The 21,489-nt window shown below is 37.9% G+C and overlaps 3 protein-coding genes across 6 annotated transcripts in view; 1 reads left to right on the top strand and 2 right to left on the bottom strand.

The window, feature by feature from the left end:
• Nucleotides 1-2,120, bottom strand: part of LOC136843159 (probable ATP-dependent RNA helicase DDX10) — a 48,820-nt gene extending 46,700 nt beyond the window's left edge. Inside the window, exon 1 of one of the 3 annotated variants that reach the window (XM_067111212.1) lies at nucleotides 1,970-2,120. The gene's annotated coding sequence lies outside the window, so the exon portion shown is untranslated. Of the gene's footprint in view, nucleotides 1-1,787; nucleotides 1,923-1,969 lie in introns of those variants that run through there. The other 2 variants (XM_067111213.1, XM_067111214.1) reach the window with 2 other exon arrangements.
• Nucleotides 2,121-4,992: 2,872 nt separating this feature from the next.
• MetRS-m (Methionyl-tRNA synthetase, mitochondrial) lies at nucleotides 4,993-7,190 on the top strand. The gene has a single exon (XM_067111215.1). The coding sequence runs from the start codon at nucleotides 5,126-5,128 to the stop codon at nucleotides 6,821-6,823; it is 1,698 nt and encodes a 565-aa protein (XP_066967316.1). The 5' UTR covers nucleotides 4,993-5,125; the 3' UTR covers nucleotides 6,824-7,190.
• An 8,744-nt stretch (nucleotides 7,191-15,934) lies between these two features.
• LOC136843158 (tubulin beta-4B chain) overlaps nucleotides 15,935-21,489 on the bottom strand; it is a 66,466-nt gene continuing 60,911 nt past the window's right edge. For both annotated transcript variants that reach the window (XM_067111211.1, XM_067111210.1), the window contains exons 2-5: nucleotides 19,924-20,039; nucleotides 18,656-18,759; nucleotides 18,165-18,409; nucleotides 15,935-17,820 (exon numbers count right to left, since the gene is read on the bottom strand). In XM_067111211.1, the coding sequence (XP_066967312.1) occupies nucleotides 17,008-17,820; nucleotides 18,165-18,409; nucleotides 18,656-18,716 (1,119 nt within the window). In that variant the 5' untranslated portion in view covers nucleotides 18,717-18,759; nucleotides 19,924-20,039 and the 3' untranslated portion in view covers nucleotides 15,935-17,007. The remainder of the gene's footprint in view (nucleotides 17,821-18,164; nucleotides 18,410-18,655; nucleotides 18,760-19,923; nucleotides 20,040-21,489) is intronic.

Below are 21,489 nucleotides of genomic sequence, written 5' to 3'. Positions count from 1 at the left end.
TAAACTGATATAATGTGAAAAGTATAAACTTAGGAACTCAATAAAAAGTGTAGATAACTTAACTGCAATTTTTTCTCTAGTTTTTATCAGAACTGTAGAAAATTTCAAGAAGTTCTTTCCAACACTTTTTCTTTACTATTCTGTCCTTATAATCTTCTGATCTCATGTACCACATGGCTGGACATTTTTCAGCTTCATCAAAGAAAATGTCGGTCAAAGCGACTAGACTCCATTTTGACGTATGACACAGGCAAATCCATGCGGTTACAAGAAGACACTAGTGAACACACATATTTTGAATCGTGCAGATGCCACACAGTTGCAAGGGGAAAATCAGATTGTGCGGATACCACACAGGTTAACAAACCTGTGCAGTTGAGTGTGTACACCCGTGCTCTGTAACCGACTTTGCAACGGCTCAGATGGACCCGCGCAGATGCAACCCCTCTGTGTGAACAAGGCCTTATAGATGAAGTTCACCCAGAGGTTAAGAAGAAATTAAAGAAGAACAAATATATGACAACATTTTCATATCAGTAATTTTATTCAGAGCAAGAACTACTATGTTAAAACTTAATATAATGAGTTCATTAGTTACAACAGGAAGTGTCAACTGCATCTTCTGTAAATATGTTGAGGCACATCTTATCAATTTTTGTTATTTAGCCTGAAATACATTACAGAAAGTGAAATAGCTAAACTACTACTACCATATGAAATAAGGAAATCTTATTTTCTATGTGGATACAAAGAGCAAACAAAATAAAGTAATGAAATATTAAAAGGTGAATCTTTTCTTGTAGCCAATGTATAGCGAGGGGTCACAGCTACTGTAGCAGGAATTTCTGTAGATATTTCAGGAAGAATATGACCTAACCAGATTTACATTTACCTTACTTAACCTTGGATGCCATGCCCTAACCTGGCCAGGGAAGCTTTGCCACCCTGGACAGGCACACCCCCCCAATTATGCTGTGACCAGTCACTCTACCCCTTGTCTATAATACCATAAATACTCCCATGGGCATGATGTTTAGTATCAAACCATAGGAATGAAACACTGAAACACAAACAAAAGACAGTAATTATCTTGGTAACAGTAAATATGTGATACGTGTTATTTATATTAATTAGCCTATAGGCTATTAAGGAGACTTAAGAGCAAAAAATTAAAAATCCACTAGCTAGTTGTGGTATCAAAATAGGAACAACAATACCTATCAAGGTAATTCTATATATTAGCTCCGCGCCTGTTTTTACCTTTTCAACTGGTTTTTTCTACACTTTTAGGGGTTCTGATACTGGCGGTGCATCTGTTTGTTGTCGGCCAAATGGAATGTCCCTTCGCTGTGTTTAGTACTGGCCCGAGGGGGTTGGGTACCCATACGTTAACAAGTTATTGCAATTGCCGGATGGGATATGAACCGTTCGAAACAGACGTACCCGTGCTCTGTCTTGTGAAGTTTGCGTATGGAAACCCCTTGTTGGATGGACTTCGGGGTTTAATTGCAGGTTAATTACACTCGAGTGCCAATAATGAAAGGTAAATTCATAATTGGCAACCAAAAAACTATAGAAAAAGTCAAGTACTGTAATAGTGCCGTCGGCGACGCGGAGCTACCCTATAGTTCTACCCAAAAAACTGTAGAAAAAGTTAAGCTAGAAGGCAGTCGCCGCCGCGGAGCTACTATATAGTTCTACCCCTATCAAAATTTACACTGCACATGCAAAGCCTCAACCCTAAACCCCCTGAACTGATGATGATGAGCTTTCTACTATAGGCCTACCTATTACAACACTGCGTACCTAAGCAGTAGTGTGCCCCAAGCGAAGAGGTACGGAGAGAACAACGAAGAACTAGGAACAATTAGGTAAGCCAGGTCTAACCTTGTCTATGTCAGGGCAGACTGAGCCTACAACCTAAGAGACTAGCCTAGTATTGACTGCATGCTAGGGTATACTAACTTACCTTCCTAAATACCCTTGTTAAGATGTACTGTGATAAGTTTGTTGATCAAAATACAGCTAACTTTCCTATATACCGTGACCAGAATCACTTCTGATTAGGTTTGAGGGTTTGCAACAAGAGTGCGTGGATAAGACTTAGTAGTAGTAGTAGTAGCATAAATTGAACCCTTTGCAAAGACCCATTTCATTTAAGGGTGAGTGCATGCATTGTACTTATGAGTTTAATTTCCCTTTGGTTTCATTTACGCTTATTTAAATTTTGCTATTTTCTGTTTTTTTATCTACACAGGATTTGTGAACTCAGTATAATTCGTTTTTTCTTCCTTATATTTCAGTCTTTTCATGACATTACGCTCTGGCATATTTAGCCCAACTCCACTAATTAACAATCTCTTTTCGTGTTATCATATCGAGCTTTCCCACATTTTCCTAACTTTTTAGGATTCATTTTACAGTAATTGCCTTTAAGTGCCCATTCTTACTTAGGTTAAACTCTAAACATTTCACATATTCTTCAAATTACAAAATGCAAGTTACTCTTTGTTTTTAAATTGTTCACTGGTACTCTCATAAAGAAGATTTTCTGTCTCTATTAAGAGCATTCAGTGATTTAATTTTTTACTCTTGAAAACCTACAGGATGAGTCTATTTCATGAAAAATTAGGACACCGCATTAGTATACCAGGCGTTATCAGTAGGCCTACCAGTATTGTTTTTGCAAACTGGTTATCTTTCTTTTTTGTAACTATAATTTCTTGTCTTGTCAACTGATTTATTTCCGCATTATATATAAAAGCTGGCATTGCAAATCATTTCCAGAAGAATTGCACTATGATCATCCATCATTATGGCTTTCACTTTTGACGTTAACTGTCATGTTTACTAACTGGCTTTCTTCACACTGGTATTTTCAAATGCTCTTTAAAGCATCTTTCGTGGTGGTGATAGTGACACCTGTATTTGCTATTTTATTCCCTCATGCGTTGAATATCGCTTGTTTGGCTGTTCCTCATGAGGATCAGATTCCCTTGGAATCAATCTCTAGCAACTATTTTCATAATCACTTTCACAGAATATGTGGTGTGATTAATGATACTGTCATGGAAAAGTAGAGCTCAATGAAAATTACTTTTCTTAGACAGCAGTACCATTTGACATTTGGTGATCAAGATACAATCGTTCGTTCGCTAAGATTAAGCCAGCTTGTGCTGGCACAGGCTGTTACTCTAGGGAAGCCCGTAAGGGATGCAGGCAATGTCATATCACACATTATCCTACGCATGGAAAAAAAATAAATATTTGTACAAATTCACTCACTTCAGTCTGAACACATTTACAGTGACCTAAATGTTCAGGAGCAAGGCCTAGAAATCTGAGTGTATCTCGACAAAGACACAATTAAAAGGGTTCTCCTGTCTCAAAACTCCAAGTTTTTTTTCCAGCGATTCAGACAAACAAAGAACAAAATGGATCACTGTGTTTGTCTCAAAATGGCTTCCTTAGGACCGTAGCATTCCTCCTAGCATTTATCTGGGCTAGTATAAAGGGGGTCTGAAAACTGTGTTTAGCGGTATCCAGAGTCATTCTACTTTTTATCCTCTGCTAATCGAAAAAATGATCGAGTCATTGTATGAAAAAGCAGATATCCAGAGGCATATGGGAGATAGTTTGAAACTTCAGTTGACTGGGAGGGAGGTATTCTGTGCTCCCAAGTGATAGTATGTGGCTCTCCAAGTAAATTAGTGATGCAAGAGACGGTTTCCGTGAAAAAATGCGAGAGGTACACTGACAGCACTACCCCCTCCCCTGCAGGGAACACCCATAGATTTTATATCAGCCATCTCCTTCATCCCAACTCCTCCATTCTTCATCTCTTCTTCAATAATATTGTTAATTATGAGCATTGTCTATGTATCTGCAATAATCTCTTGCTTGCTATGTTCGTATACTTTTATTAACCTTCATTACTATTTTAATTAATTTATGTTTTTCCTTTAATTCACTGATGAATTCTTTTACATCTGATATAATAAATTTATTTTACTTTTTAACCGGTTATTTTTACCAAGATTTGTTTTTCTCTGCTCACTTATAATTTCCTTATTTTCTACACATATTTCAATACTTCCCCCCCACCCCCATTTCTCCCATTTATTTCATGTACCAGAGCGTTGGGCATTTCATTTGCTAATCTATATAAGTAATTGCCTTGACTTCATCAGAGTCTATTTTCAGCACTTCATCTGTTCATTTTGGATCACTTGCACGTCCTGTGATTGATCAACTGACAAAGTTTAGTCTGCTTTAAGTCGAGTGCTTTACCCCCTTAGAAAAAAACTTTTTTTTCTTATTTTTAATATTTTACTAATATTACAAACAATGTTCTTTCTATAATCAATTTATCCTTATTTCTATGCTTATGGATCTTATCTTCTATTAATGGTTCATGGTTCCTCGGTATTCAGTCCAAACTCAGTTTCAGGCACACTTCTGTACACTACGTAGAGTTAGTTTTTAACTTCTATTTTATTATCCCTTCTTTCTTATAACACTTCACTTGATATTTAATGTTCCTTTTACTTGCAGGATTTTCCATCTTCGTGTCACCTTTATTGTTCCTTTCCCTTTAAGACTTCACTAATTTAAATGTATATTTCTATTCGTAGACGATTACCTTTCCTGTAAGTAATGCTTAAAACAGAGCTATTGTACCCTTGAAGTCTCATGCCTGTTTATCTCATTGTGAGGGAAGAGGCATACGCTTATTTCGATGGTGTTCGGTAAATCGTTTCTCAACATCATCAAGAAGAGAGGGTTTTGTTTTTATTTTGAGCTGAATTTGAGTAATAGCTCTCATACATTTTACGTGTTAACAATTGGAAAGTCATCTTCTTCGCAATAAGGTATTAATATATTAAAAGAAGTCTCAAACGAATTATTTTCTTATGATATATCCATTTGTAGGCCAATAAGAGAAGTATTTGGTCTTCATACTTGAGACTCATTACATAAAACGTATTTGTTTTGTTTGCTGTGTCCGTCGTTCAACCACAACGTTAGGTCTCAGTCAGCCGGAATCCTAATGTGAACCGTAGTGATTTGTTTTTCACTGTAACTACTGCAGTTTCAAGACGAATCTTTAAGTAACAATCATATTATGTTCAACAGAGTGGCCGTCAGTGGGTTAGGAGGTATTTTAAGGCCTACCATACATCGGACGTGGAAGCCGTTGCCGTGCTCAGTGTGTTTGGCTAAGAGGTGGAGCAGTGTTTGCAGTGAACGGAAATACTTCATCACAACGCCAATATTCTATGTAAACGCTCAGCCTCATATTGGACATTTACATTCGGCCTTGTTAGCGGATGCTTCCCACAGGTTCCAGTTCCTTAAGTATAAAAATGGGCTTAAGAAAACCTTATTTTCCACTGGTACAGATGAACATGGTTTGAAAGTTCAGCAGTCTGCAGCGAACAAAGGTGTTCATCCCTTAGAATTCTGCAACGAAATATCACAAAAATTCAGAAATCTGTTTGATGCTGCCAATATTGGATATACTCATTATGTCCGAACAGTTGAAGAAAGACATGTCAATGCTGTTCATCACTTTTTCCAAACTATAGTGGATAGAGGCCACATATATCAAGGTGCTTATAGTGGGTGGTACTGCATTTCTGATGAAGCATATCTTACAGATGTACAAGTAAAGGAAATCACGTTGCAAAGTGGTATCAAGCAGTTTATCAGTATTGAAAGTGGACATCCTGTGGAATGGAATAGTGAAGAAAATTATATGTTTAGGCTGTCAGGTTTTCAGGAAGACTTAAAATACTGGTTAAAGGATGATTGTAGAGTACAACCGAAACGCTTCTTAGAAGAGTTACGAAAATGGTTAGAAGATGACCTCAAAGATTTATCAGTATCCAGACCAAAAGATCGTGTATCTTGGGGTATATCTGTTCCAAATGATGAAAATCATAATATTTATGTGTGGGTTGATGCTTTAGTTAACTACCTTACTGTTGCTGGGTTCCCAAACTTAACCTCATGGCCTCCAGATGTGCAGGTGTTAGGAAAAGACATATTGCGCTTTCATGGAATTTATTGGCCTGCACTTTTGATGGCCGCGGATCTGGAACCTCCTAATAAGTTACTTTGCCACTCACATTGGACAGTTGATGGGCAGAAAATGAGTAAATCAATTGGTAATATAGTATGTCCATATAACTGTATAGAGGCTTACTCTTCAGATGGGCTACGATATTTTCTCTTAAGAGAAGGCACTCCTCATTCTGATAATAATTGGAGTGATGTACGTGTTGCACGCTTATTGAATGCAGAGTTAGCCAATTCTCTAGGTAATCTCCTGAACCGATGCACTGCGCCATCACTTAATCCGAGCCAAGAATTTCCATCCCTGAACCTACAGTACTTGCAGAACATGTCAGCAGCAGGAAAGGAATTAATTGAACTTGTACATAATCTTCCTAAAGAAGTAGAAAACCACTATGATAATTTCAATTTTTATAGAGCTGTTGATGTCATTATGACGGTTGTACATTCAGCAAATAATTTTGTTCAAGAAGAAAAGCCATGGGAACTTAAAACATTAACAGATAGAACAAAATTGGATTCCATATTGCGAATTACTCTAGAAACAGTGCGTGTAGTAGGCATTGCTCTTCTTCCAATTACACCAATATTAGCTAATAAACTCTTAAATAGTATAGGTGTTATGCAACAAAATAGATATTGGGAATGTATAGAAAATGTGTTTTCCAAAGCAAATGAAAAGTATTTGTCCAGTAGTTTTAAATTAGGTTCTAGAACCAAGCTTTTTACAAAACTGAAAGTGTAATTTTGTACAGCAGTTAAGTTTGTAGATGGTAAAACTTTAATATACTTCTAATTAATATTGTTTCTGGTATCATCTTTGTTAATTATACAGGGCAAACAATTGAGTCTGTAAGCATTTTGTACTTTTAGAAGTAACCTGACTTGAATTCAGATTCTCAGATAATGAAATGCTAATTAATTATTCTCAGCGATATATCTTTCCTAATGTTTATTACATTTCTAAAATTTACAATTTGTAATACTTTGTAAATTTTTTAATTTGATATAAAAATCTGCATCAGTAAACTGGGATAAACTGTAATTTATACTGTTGATACTGTATATACATTGTGACTCTTAATATTATTCTAATAAAAAAATTGTTCTCATGCTTTTGTGTATTTCAACCCCATTTTCGTTTCTACATATTAACTAATAAGCTTTGAGTGATCATTTTATAACATTAATTTTTAAAGTAAATCTAATAATTCACATTCTGAATTTTAAAGCATCAGTTTTTCATGTAAATCTAATCATTCACATTCATATCTTTATATATATATTTTTTAAATGAGTTCATATTAGGTGTGAAACTTCATATATACAGTATATCAAAATTACAACACTTAAGTTGGAAAGACCACACCTTGTACTTATACTAAACCAGAACACCCAGTTTGGTAAACAAATTAAGGGCTTGTGTTTTTTAAAATAATCAAAGCGATGGTGAAGATGGAATGAGACCTACGATTGGTACAGTTATACTGAGTGATCTTATGTAAACTATGTAATGACTTCTATTCCATATGGATGACAATTCCTATAACATATATTTGTTTCTATGAGAATACAAACTACTGCCTTTTATGTAGGAATATTTCTCACCATTAGCTGGAAATAGTTCAAGCTTTTAAACAAGGTTCATTGGTAGTAAGCAGGTGAGATGGGGGACTCCCCCCGCTAACCTGCCTTAAGGCAGCACGAGGCCAAGGGTGTTTGCCCATCCCTAGCCTTTCAGAGAAACTTTCCAGTTTCACAGGTAATGAGGGTAGATATGTGGCAGCACCAAACTACTTGCACCCAATTTTACCATGGGGACATTGAACACAAGTCCTTAGAACTTTCCCTTAGGGTCTGTTGTGGCTGCTAAAGAGCTAAGTACTCTCTAATCTCTTAAACAAAACAGCACCACACCTAAGGTACTCAGACAGCATAATGCTGGAGGTTGAATAACTGGCTGTCTCCCTTCCTACTTCCTTTCTTTGCAATGCCAAATATTTGCTGAAGAGGCCACGATGATGGTGGACTGTGCAATTGGGTATATATCCCACTTTAGAGCTTCAGCTCATAAGGTGTGACTCCATCTTTTCTCCCCTTTAGCAAGAGGGGGGAGATGCTGCTCAAATAAGGAATGTGTGGTTTCTGGACAACATAGGTATGTTGGATGGTATAGTGTATGTGGACTTTTTGTTGCCCTTTACTGTAAATCCTCACCTCTTTTACTCTTATTGCAGAGGTCGGGTCTGCAGTCCTGATTTGCCCTGCAGGAGTCTCAGCTCGTTCATAATGTAAGTGCTAGTGGAAAAAATGCAGGAAGGTCAAGAAGCACTTGCAAGTTAGTTTGAAAAGAAATACTCCCCTTTTGATACTGCAGAACCGTTTTGGATCTTTCATGCCTGATACCCCTCTGCTACCAGTGCTCCTCTTGCTTGTTCTACCCTGGTTTCCTTGGCACCAGTAAGTCCAAATTCAACAGGGAATATCTATGTGGGAATTGTGGTCAATTATTCACTTGCTTCTCATGGCCACCCCAGTGCATATGTACATGCCTTCACATGCTAGTCTCTTATGCATGTTCATGGTCTGTCTGCTCCTAATCCTGTGATATAAACTGCTGCACCTGGTATGTCAACAGAGTGCCTGAAGTACGTGAAGGCAATGTGGCATAACGGAGGTTTTCAGAGGGACCCTTCATTTGTATCATTCATGACCTATTAGGCTTGGCTATGGGATCCACTGTTCCTTGTGTTCTTGCAATTCATGAGGTCAACAATGTTGACCATTCCAACGTGTAGTGGTTCCTTTATGAGAAACCCTTGCTGTTGCTCCTGTTCCTGGTATACTCTTGACCTTTGAGACTTGGGATAGCAGGAGTAAGGAGAAGTGATAGTGTTCCTCCTCCTCGCCTTCTGCCCCATTTTCCTCTCATAGGAAGCAATAGTAGTCCGAGAAGATCTCATGTAAAAAGCTTAAGAGGGCTCTGTGTGATTTTCATCCTATGTCAAAGGGAGACTACAGTGTAAGTTCACTTACACAAGCACAGAAGTATAGGCAGGGTTGACTCTGAGGTTAATGAGCATGCTTGTAACCCCTCATCTTCTTGTTCTTTGGAGAGGAAGAATACCATGGTTTCTCCCTTTGCTGCTCATGCTTTGGAAGTGTGATTGGGCTGCCTGTTGGTGTGTCTTGTATGTTCATGTTTTCAAGAACCTGTTCATGGGACAAAGGGTTCACACATGACAAGTCTCCGTTATGCGATGCTTCTGAGTACCATGGGGACCACTGTGTGCATGATCACATGTCCACATAGATCAGGCCTGGTTCTTCTGGCCCTTCTGCTGTGCATATGCATAATAGCACTTGTGTCCAATTGCAGAGCCCTTTTGCCAGTTCAGCTTTGTTTGTTGGTAGGGAAGGCCTGGGATGAGGGGCAACAGTTCTGATTGTTTACAATCTGTTCTGCTGCCTTTAGGTGTGTTTCTGTGTTTTGGCACAAATATGCCCAAGGGTTCTGACCATGATCCCCAGAGGGGGCTGGTTTTTAGGCTTCTTGCTTCAGGCGAGTCCCCTCTACTTGTTAGGGATGTCTTAATGTGGGTGAACAGTCTGACCAGTGGGTCAGAAGGTTCTCTGACCTCCATCCAATCTAGTAAACTTCTTTCCCTGCACCTGACATGCCAGTGGAGGGTTTCATGTTGGAGGACAGGAAGGCTACTATCCCTCTGCTTAACTTGAAAATCTGCTCGCAGATAAACAAACTCCCATGGAGAGAATTGATGGCTGCCTGTAGGTGTGTGTCCTGTGTATTCATGTTTTTAAGAACCTGTTCATGGGACCAAGGGTTCACACATGACAAGTCTCCATTATGCAGTGCTTCTGAGTACCATGAGGACCACCGCGTGCATGATCAAATATCCACATAGATCAGGCCTGGTTCTTCTGGCTCTTCTGTTGTGCATATGCACAATAGCACTTGTGTTCATTTGCTGAGGCCTATTGCCAGTTCAGCTTTGTTTGTTGGTAAAGAAGGCCTGGGATGGGGGGCAACAGTTCAGATTGTTTACAATCCTTTCTGCTGTCTTCAGGTTTGTTTCTGTGTTTGGCACAAATAAGCCCAAGGGTTCTGACCATGATCCCCAGAGTGGGCTGGTCTGTAGGCTTCTTTCTTCAGATGAGTCCCCTCTACTTGTTAGGGGTGTCTTGATGTGGGTGAACAGTCTGACCAGTGGTCACCTAACCTAAAATAAGGCATTGTAAATTTAGAAATAGGATTGAGACAACCTAACCTAAAGTAGGTTGCTGGGACCCCTAGGTTAGGGTAGATTGAATCCAACCTTTTATTTAGTTCTTTTAAGTGTTTATGTAATATTTACATACATACACAGTATAATATATATATATATATATATATATATATATATATATATATATATATATATATACATATATATATATATATATATATATATATATATATATATATATATATATATATATATATATATATATATATATATATGCCAGGAGAAATCTTCCCCAAATGTTTGTAAGATTTCTCCTGGCATACAAAACCTTAAAAAGATGGAACATTGCAAGTAACAAAGGCAGATAAGTCTAATGCAGTGGTAATAATGAATAAAAGTGACTACGTAAATAAAATAGTGGCAATGTTGAATGATAGTGAAACTTATACGAAACTGAGGTCAGATCCCACACAGACAGTTACCTCTCATTTTAGCAAACAAATTAAATCCATTTTTAGGGGCTCTGACCATTTAATTAAACAGTTTACCAATCAGTGCTCCTCCCTACCATATCTCTACGGTTTAGTCAAGACACATAAAATCAATAACCCCATTAGACCAATCATTAGTTCAGTGGGCTCAGTTTCGTATAATTTATCTAAATGGCATGTCAAAATTTTTACACCATTGGTAGGAAACATTTCTAATACGAACATAAAAAATAATGTCGACTTTATAGACAAATTGAATAGTTTGAATTTGAAATTTGATTTTACTCTGATTAGTTCTGATGTTGTCTCTTTATTTACAAAAGTTCCTGTAGATGATTTACTGGAATTTTTAGAGGAAGAATTAGAAAGTTATGACATTCCTTTAACTGTAGCAAACCCCACAAATCTTATAAGGTTATGTATCAAAGACAGTAAATTTTGTTTCAATGGGGAATTTTTTGTACAACTTTAGAATTTTGCCCTGAAAGGTTATATGGTTTAGGTATGTGGATGACATTTTTTGTCTAGCCAGTTCACGAAAATCTCCAAGAATTTCTCGTTAAGCTAAATAATTTAGTCCCTTCTATAAAATTTACTGTAGAGGGAGAGAAATTGTAATTTGAATTTTCTTGATGTAACTGTCCATAGACATGATAGAAATTTCACCTTTTCAGTCTTTCGAAAATCAACTAACATTGCCTCTTTTGTTCATTATTATTCCAATCACCATCAAAATGTTAAATTCTCTGTCTTTTCTGGAATGTTCTTAAGGGCTTTACGTGTTTTTAGCCCGCAGTTCATTGATGCTGAGATCAAAACTATTTATGATGTTGCTTTGAAACTTAAATACCCAAGGACCTTTGTAGATGTAGCATGGAAATGAGCCAGGAAAACATTCTATTTAACTAATAACAAACTTGAATTCAGCAAGCATAATATTTTCAAATTACCGTATGATGAAAGGTTTTTACAAATTCCTAGAATTTTAAAGCTTTTCAACATAAATGTTGTTTTCCGTAATTTTAATGTTAAGAGTTTAGTGATAAAAAATTCTCCTAAAGATGTTTCTGGCTGCATTTTATGAAATTCCTTGTAAAAAATGTGATAAAATATATTATGGACGAACTGGAAAATCACTTTCACAACGAATCAAACAACACCAATATTCTGTGAGAACTGGCCAAATATCGAATGCATTATTTGTATATATGAGAGATTTAGATCATCCTATTCACTGGAGTAAAGCAAGACCTTTAGTTCCGTGCAATGACACAGTTAAAAGGAATATCATCGAATCTTGTTTTATCAAGTCAAATAATGAAAGTGTTCTAAATTTGAGTCTTGGTTTGTTTAAACTTGACCTTCATAATTAAAAAAGTTGTCGATAAATATACGCAAAATTAATATTCATTTTTATACATGTTTCTGCAATGTGAATGGGTAAGATTCCGTTTGCCTTATGGTTAAGTATATATTTGGATTTAGTTTGTGACCGCGTGATCCCGTATTTGCCGTGGATTTTTATCCCCTGGCAATTAACCATCTGGTATTCAAGGTTATACATGCTTTTGGATTTTGTAAGCCTAAACTGTAGTATGTCTTGTGGTTTGGTCTATGGGTTCAGTTTGTGACAGCTCGATCCCGGATTATCCTGGATTATCTTTCTGTTTATTACCCTTTGACAACTGACCATCTGGTATTCTTGTTCTTTTTGTTTACTTTGTAACCTTCTTTATATCTGTGTCTCATTCGTGGCCCGACGATGCGTTAATAAACGTGAAAGCGCCTGGTACTGAACTTCTGCCTGTCATTTTCCTGTGGGATTCGCTTATACACTGAAGTCACGTGCATCTACTGTGATTTTTTAAACACTTAAAAGAAATAAATAAAAGGTTGGATTCAATCTACCCTAACCTAGGGGCCCCAGCAACGTTGTCTCGATCCTATTTCTAAATTTACAATGCCCTATTTTAGGTTAGGTGGGGGTCCAGCTGGGCAAAGCCCACCCGAGGTACGACTAGGTGGAGAGGGTCCAGGAGGGTGAAGCACCCCCGGCTAAGTAAGGATCCGGCTCCCTAGGTTATGTTAGGTTAAACCCATCCTTGTATTTCACCCAATCGGCGTTTTCCCCTACCCAAAGGATACTAATGAAATGGGCCCTAGAAATGTTCAAACCATATTTTAAACTCGGGAATGCAATAATGGTTTAAAGCAAAAAATTTACCTGTGTATGAGTATGTGTATGTACGGGCAAGGTTGAGGTAGTCAAGTCAAGGCTAAAAAGTGAATGTCTCAGCTCACACTTGCTAAGTTCATGGTAAGCCCACCAGTCCAATCAACTGTAACTGGGTAGGCCTATCTTGTTTGCTGGGGTCAAGAAAAGGAGTGAGGGTCTAGCAACCTCATCCTTTAGAACTTTTGGTCCAAATTTTCCAGAACAGCAAAAATCCAAACAAGGAGGTAAGTCGGAAACAGTGCATAGCATTAAGTAAACGGCTGACGCATACTTCGTAATTAGTCTGGATTAAGAGGCGCATGCGTTGATGATGGCGCAAGTTTCGTTTTCAAATAAATGTCTGATGAAAATGGAAAGCTTATGATGATGTGATCATGAATACCATTACTAAACACACCACTTCAATCATTTTGACAAGAATGCTGGTGACTAGGCGAAAATAGGTAAATGTCCAGAACTCCGCATGCATAAAGTACAAAAATTAAAAGTAAAATGTAATGTTTTTCATATTTAAAGCGTTTCAGACCACTTCTTATGATGAGGAAACACCCACAATTTTGCCATATTAGCTATGGAGGGGGTTGGGGGACAGGTATTGTCTAACCTTTTAAGTCAAAAATCGAAGATCACTCGATGGGGAACTAGTTTTCCTGAGAAACATTACACTCTTTCTGAGAAACATTACATTAAAAAACCTCATTTTCGAACTAACTCCAGTAAGATCAAGTACGCGAAGTGCTACTGGATGTAAACAAACGACTTAGAAAATTTTCGAGGATACCGATTAGATAATCATTAATATCTCGGATATGGTGAATCTCCTCAAAAAGTGTTCAGAGACAAAGTTTTATTATTTTATATTGTGAAAATTATAGTGTGACCTATTTTCTTATATCTCACCGCGGAGTTGTTCTGGACATTGACCCGAAAATATTCCAGCAAAAGTAAAATAAAAATAAAAAACTGAAAAAGAATTTTTCTGATGGTAGTGCACCAACTATATATCTTTCAACCTCATCAAAGTGAATCGACGAGGTCGTCTCAACAATGACATCTTATTTTTACCTTGCCGACAGTTCCTTGTGGGACGAATCGATAGAGTTCTCGGCTAGCACTTTGTTAGTCCCGAGTTCGAGTCTCCGGCCGGCCAATGAAGAATTAGAGGAATTTCTGGTGATAGAAATTAATTTCTGAGTATAATGTGGTTCAGATTCCACAATAAGCTGTAGGTCCCCAATTGGTTCTTAGCCACGTAAAATAAGTCTAATCCTTCAGGCCAGCCCTAGGAGAGCTGTCAATCACCTCAGTTGTCTGGTTAAACTAAGGTATACTTATTTTTACCTTGCCGACGACGCGACATACTAAATATTGTATCTCTTTATCCTCTGTGGTAACTTCTTCCTCCAAGTGTGAAAGCAAGTTGTACTGTGTGACGTTCAGGCTGAACTATTTTATCTCTGAAGCCCAATATTTTTACCGTAACATAGGTTAGACAGATCGAACTCAGTTGTGGAATGTGAATCAGACGTGGTAAATCTAAATTGGGGAGCACTACTACTGCTGTGTAAAAGAGTGCAGCTAGGGGCAGCAGGACGTAGCAAACGCCGTTTAGTATTGCCTACAATGTACCACGTAATGTGCACTTACTGTTAACCTCTTACGGCGTTCGGCAATAGAATTTATACAATTTAGGCCAAGCGCTGGGACCTATGTAGCCATTCAGCGCTGAAAGGAAAATTCAGAGTAATAGGTTACAACGGTGTAACAGGAGGAAAACCTAGCAGTTGCACTATGAAACAATTGTTAGAAGAGGATGGAAACTAATATGGAAGAAAGAATATGAAAGGAGGTACAGTAAAAGGAATGAAAGGGGTTCAGCCAGGGACCGAAGGGACGCTGCAAAGAATCTTGAGTAATGCCTACAATGCACCGCGCGTGAGGTGCGCTGACGGCACTAACCCTCCTACGGAGACGGGGTGAGGAATGAAATATAGAATTTAGACCAAAGGCCAAGCACTGGGATCTATGAGGTCATTCAGCGCTGAAAGGGAAATTGAGAGTAGAAAGGCTGGAAAGGTGTAACCTCGCAGTTGCACTATGAAACAAGTGTTAGGAGAGGGTGGAGAGCAAGATGGAAGAGAATATGAGGAGGTACATAAAAGGAGTGAAAGGGGTTGCTGCTAGGGGCCGAAGGCACGCTGTAAAGAACATTCAGTATTGCCTATAAAGTGTATGGGGGAAAGGGGCTAGGCAATAATACTACTGTACTTTTAATTATTGTGGGTTCAGATTTACGCCTTGATGTACATTGTAAACAACTCTCTTCATTCACTGTTACGTAACATGCAAGTTATGCTGGGTCAAATCACTACTAAAATTCTCCCAATCTTACAGGCAGTTACAGCCTTGCAGAAACACAACAGAGGGAAGAAAGCAGCTAGTGAAAGCGCTTCGTGATTGTAACCCTGGACTTATCGTATTTTTTTACAGTTTCATTTGCTCAGCCAGTGAACGTCTGTGTTAATTTTTGCTCAAGACTATTTTCTAAATGACTTATAATCATACCCTTACGTATATTTTGTTTATTTCGTTTTAATAATTTGTTTGTTTAAGGTTAAAGTTTTTCTCATAGTTAATGTGACCATGATAAATTAGCTTTCTTGCAATTGCCATGCAGTTTCCTCAGGCCAAATTTAGCATACTGATGTATCTATGCAAAGGTCAAGGTTATTGGCAAGGACCACAGATACAGAGGATGAGATGTGTAATTTTTTGCTACAATTTATGTCTGTACACGTAAAATGTTCAAATGTCAGCGAGATCTTAAGATTTTTCTGTGCAAGCAAAATTATGTTAGGAAGGCAACAGAATCAAACAATAGCAACCATACAAATACCTTTATTAAAGATACAGAGCTGCAATAAAAATTAAAATGCCGTAATTTGACTATAACTAGAACAAAATGCGAACAAAAAGACAAATTCAAATAATCAGTTAGGTTAATAATAATAATAATAATAATAATAGTAATAATAATAATACTGTGACATGTCACAATTATTATCAATTACGTGACTAGCAAGGGAATTTGCAGCTTCTGTATACATATCTTACAATAGGACTTTTTTTTTTATCAGTATTCCACTTATGGTCATCGATTTTTTTATACATGAATTTGGGTAATGCATTTTTGGTTTTGGTGAATCATCCTAACCATTAACAATTTCAGTAATTTTCACAGGAATAGAAGAATATAGATTTCAAGACATCTAAACTGGACTGCAACATGAATTGATTGACTCAAATGTTGACCGTCTGCATTTCTCTCCCCAATTCTTCTGAGTGTAATGAACCCTTTACTAGTCAAGAATATTCTTTGGCTTGGCCTTCCTCCAGGGTGACTCCTGACGAAAGAGGACTAGAGAGGATAAACCTAAAAACTGAGGGCCATGAGCTGAAATAAGCACGGAAAAGACGAAGGCATGGAAGAAACAGAATGAGCGAGAGAGAGACATAGTATTATTGAAGTGGGTCTATAATGAACTAAGTGGGTATGTGAGTGAAGCAAGTGAAAGACACCATCTGTCGCGAATCTTTTGGCAGTGTATTAGCACGTTGTGTCTTGGAATAATCTTCCACTTTGCTCCTCTCAAAAGTCTGCCCCAATTTAGGGGCAAACCTTTCCCAATTTTACAGTGGGCACAAACACCTCACTGTGAAACATAATATAGCATGGAACTCAGTGGCATAAACCTTGAGTAAAAGATATTCGAAGTGAAACAGAATGGCAACTGAAGAGGCAAGTCAGAACTTGTCTCTATAACTCCAATGAGATCTTTCATCATGTTGATATCCTTACGCATTCTAATACTACATATGACAGGATCAACACTGTGTTGTCCAGTAGGCAGGTATGAACAAAAGGTAAGGATTTTGTAAGGGGTATTTGGGGAATTTAAGCCTCTTCAGCATGCTCCTCCTCATCCTCGTATTCTTCTTCTGCTGTGGCATCTTGATACTGCTGGTATTCGGAAACTAAATCATTCATGTTGGATTCTGCTTCTGTGAACTCCATCTCATCCATACCTTCACCTGTGTACCAGTGAAGGAAAGCCTTTCTCCGGAACATGGCAGTGAACTGCTCAGAAATGCGACGGAATAGCTCTTGGATAGCAGTGGAATTGCCGATGAATGTGGAAGCCATCTTAATACCTCTTGGTGGAATATCACAAACTGCAGTCTTGACGTTGTTAGGAATCCATTCGACGAAGTAAGAGGAGTTCTTGTTCTGGATGTTAAGCATCTGCTCGTCCACCTCCTTCATGGACATGCGTCCACGGAAGACGGCAGCAACGGTTAGGTAGCGACCATGGCGGGGATCACAAGCAGCCATCATGTTCTTGGCGTCAAACATCTGTTGGGTGAGCTCGGGCACAGTCAAAGCACGGTACATCTGAGAGCCACGAGAGGTCAAGGGTGCAAATCCAGGCATGAAGAAGTGGAGTCGAGGGAAGGGGACCATGTTCACAGCTAGCTTTCTGAGATCGGCGTTGAGCTGGCCGGGGAATCGCAAGCATGTCGTAACACCAGACATTGTAAGAGAGACTAGATGATTCAGGTCGCCATAAGTGGGGGTGGAGAGTTTCAGTGTCCTAAAGCAAATGTCATACAAAGCTTCATTGTCAATACAGTAGGTTTCGTCTGTGTTCTCAACGAGCTGGTGGACTGAGAGGGTGGCATTGTAGGGTTCAACAACGGTGTCGGATACCTGAAAAGGAAATAGAATTCAATGTATGAATATTCATACACATGCTATATTAATTGATAAAACCCTACAAAACTATACATTAATAATAATAATGTTAATAATAACCAGTCAGATTACTAATGCTGTACTTTAGTAACAGTAACCTTCTTTATCAGTATAATTCTTTTATACAACTACAGCAACAATAATAATAATAATAATAATGAAATATAACAATAATAAATGTATGTTTACTGTAATATTCACAAACATCAGGATGTATGAAATATGAATACAATTGATCAATACTATGAAATATGAATACAACTGATCAATACTGTTAGAATAACATCTCATAAAAGTACTTTTGGGCTGGGTACGACGGAGAAGGTGTTCATGATACGGTCTGGGTATTCTTCACGGATCTTGGAGATGAGAAGTGTGCCCATTCCTGACCCAGTGCCACCGCCGAGGGAGTGTGTGAGCTGGAAGCCCTGAAGGCAATCACAACCTTCGGATTCCTTACGTACTACATCGAGGACAGAGTCCACCAATTCAGCGCCCTCTGTGTAGTGGCCTTTGGCCCAGTTGTTGCCAGCTCCGCTCTGACCTGAAATCGAAATGAAGTTTGTCATTAGACGCTAATAATGACTGCAGAGCAAATGTAAACAAACAGAGTTAGAAGAGCGAGAGAGGGAGAGAAAGACACTCCTTGTCTCTTTCTTTTGATGTTTACAAGCAAATTTCCTCTATTTGACCTCTCTTCATTCTCCTGCCTACTACCAAGAATCAGACGATCGAAACCACAATTCATTAACATTCGGAAACTGACGAAAAGCAAAGATAGATAACTTACCAAATACAAAGTTGTCAGGCCTGAAGAGCTGCCCAAAAGGCCCAGATCGGACAGAGTCCATTGTGCCGGGCTCCAAGTCGACAAGAATGGCTCTGGGTACATATCTGTAAACACAGAAGCAGCATCACATCCACTGAACATAAAACCACTTGTAATCAGATGTTGACTTAATAGAGAGTTGATGATATTTCACAATATCTTTTTCTGCTACAAACAGTTTCACAAAGAGAAAATTCTTCATGTACCAAGTTGGTTTCAAAAGATAAGTTTTCAAAACAAGAGTAAGTATATAATGCAGTGATGCTGATTTACAATACACAATGCAGTTTTAAACTGTACCCAGATGTGTAAAATGCAATACCAACCATCTACTGAATCCACTGAGGCAACTGAAAATATACACAAGTTTGCCCAAATGACTAGATGATTCGCGTCTTATTTGATCTTGAAGGAAATAAATGAAAGGTAACTGTCAGCCTTGTTCAAAAATACGATTACTGAATGTCTATATCCCATTGGATTCGATATCTAAGAGCATATATTGTATGCTGACCAACAAAACTGAGTACACCGCACTTTATTTGTTCATGTGTTTTATTACAATTGTAATTCTAAAACTAGCACAAAATTTCTAACTAATAACTGACGTTCTACTTGGTTCATGTTTCTTAATAGTAATTTTATCATGTTTACATCAGATCTGAATTAGAATGCTTTGGCTGCCTCGCTGTTTATTCTAACCGATTAATGTTTATCAGATCTCAACATTTTATGTTGCAAAATCCTTCACAAAACCAGATTTCAAATACAAATAATTTATTCAGTCTTGGTAGCACAGGTGTGCATTTGGGCCAAGCCGATAACAAGAGGAGCCCCAAGGTAATTAACAGATCATAAAAAATATATAACTGACTCATATAGCTATTACTAAATCTACTGGAGGGTGGGTGACATGTTGGAATAATAATACATAACTATATTATTAATGCAAGTGTTCGTACTAATAGCTGGACCCAACAGTCCTAAGGTGTAGAAGTTTCTTTAAAGTTTTGTTCTCACTGATTCCTACAATCCTCCTCATTTCACACCCCCTTTCACTCTCTTGTTTGCCTTGGCTTTCAGCACAGTAAGTGTCTGAATGGGCAGGACCGTCGTCCGTGTCACAAAGAAAAAACTCGCGCTCTTGAATGAAGTAAGGGTTCCTTCTGGGCATAACTGCCAGAGGATCGATAAGTAACATCTGTAACGTCACAGCAGGTTGAACTTACTTGCCACCGGTGGCTTCATTGTAATACACGTTGATTCGTTCGAGTTGCAGGTCGTGGTCACCACGGTACGTTCCCGTGGGGTCGATGCCATGCTCATCACTGATGATCTCCCAGAACTATGGAAGAAAGATAAACAAATAAATAAATAAAACAGCACAGTCACGTAAGTGTAGTAATAGTAGCAGCAGTCTTTATTTCTTATCAGCGTTTAGCAATGCCCATTAAAACACACACACACACACAATGATTAAGATAATTGTTTCTTATTTTTAAGGCAAAGATACGAAAAATTATATCAGAAGGTCTAACCCCAGATGTTTATGATTTCATGTCTTTCGATTTTGCCTTTTTTCTAGTGCAAGATCCATTTCAGGTGGCTTCCGCGCTATTTTGTGAGGTTACTATCATCCTCTCTTATGTATGAAAGCATATTAGATGCACTATTATCTCGAATGAAAACAATTTGCACGCGAAACTTAATTAAAGAGTAAGCACATTAATTCAAACATATATGGAAATATAAATGATGAAATGCATTCCGATGAAAAATGTGATCTGAATAGATCTAACAATAAACTGGGGCTAAACGTGCAAAAAATGAGTCAGTTTCGTCTGCTACATCAATCTGGTGATCGATGACATAAAAACCTACACTCACGGCAGTCGAGAGTCTGTTAATGGTGCTGCGTTCTAGATAAAAGTGCTCCTTTGTGACATCAAAAGTACTTATCGCGATGTAGAGTGCTTTAAATATTGCACCCTTTCCTTTATTTACTACCAACCATACACACAGCCGAAATAAATGCTGTATAAATTATAATAATAAAGATAAATTGTATGTAGCCAGGCCATTTTTATATGGCACACATCTGGACTGTAATCATACTTGGCAGTCCGAAGAGAGAGAGAGAGAGAGAGACTTTTTTTTTTTTTATCAAAATAGCATCTCTTTCTCTCTCAACAATTTTCATAACTATTTTTAAAAAATTACAATTTAAAGTTCAATGAGATACTCGATCAGAACATGTAGGACTTTGTTTCTATGTGTGTGTGTGTGTGTGTGTGTGTGCATAAGTGCTTGTGTGGGGATCTTTGTTGACTGTTACTTGTTACACATGACTTGTATGTTAGACAAGAGTCCTGCATAAGATTTACACAGTAAGGATCGTGAATACAAGAAAGGAACTCATGTAATTAATTACGAATCACTGGTATGGAAAGCTAGACAGACATAAAAATTTGTCATGACTATGGTGGGTTAGCCTTAGTTTGAATAGTAGGAACTGCAACAAAAGTTGGGACAGAGTTAAATATATCCTTACAATATTGCAGATTTTATCTAATTTCATAAAAATAATTGATTCCACTTCATAGAGGATGAAAGAAATTGAGTTCGCTACACCCTCAAATGCAATCTTGGATATATAGCGCTAATGTTCGCTTTCACTAAAGACCTGTTGTTTTGGAATCTAACCATGTTGAATGAGGGCTGAATTTACACTAAATTTCCAGCGTACCTTCAGTTAAACGTGCATCTTCCTCTTAAGAACATAATATCCTTCGTAT

This window comes from Macrobrachium rosenbergii, chromosome 11 (assembly GCF_040412425.1).
Source record: "Macrobrachium rosenbergii isolate ZJJX-2024 chromosome 11, ASM4041242v1, whole genome shotgun sequence".
NCBI classification, from domain to species: Eukaryota; Metazoa; Arthropoda; class Malacostraca; order Decapoda; family Palaemonidae; genus Macrobrachium; species Macrobrachium rosenbergii.
This window is presented reverse-complemented; position numbering and strand designations above follow the sequence as displayed.

What these genes read in the sequence shown, in the direction of transcription:
- MetRS-m (XM_067111215.1), top strand. Translation starts at nt 5,126, where the DNA reads ATGTTCAACAGAGTGGCCGTCAGTGGGTTAGGAGGTATTTTAAGGCCT.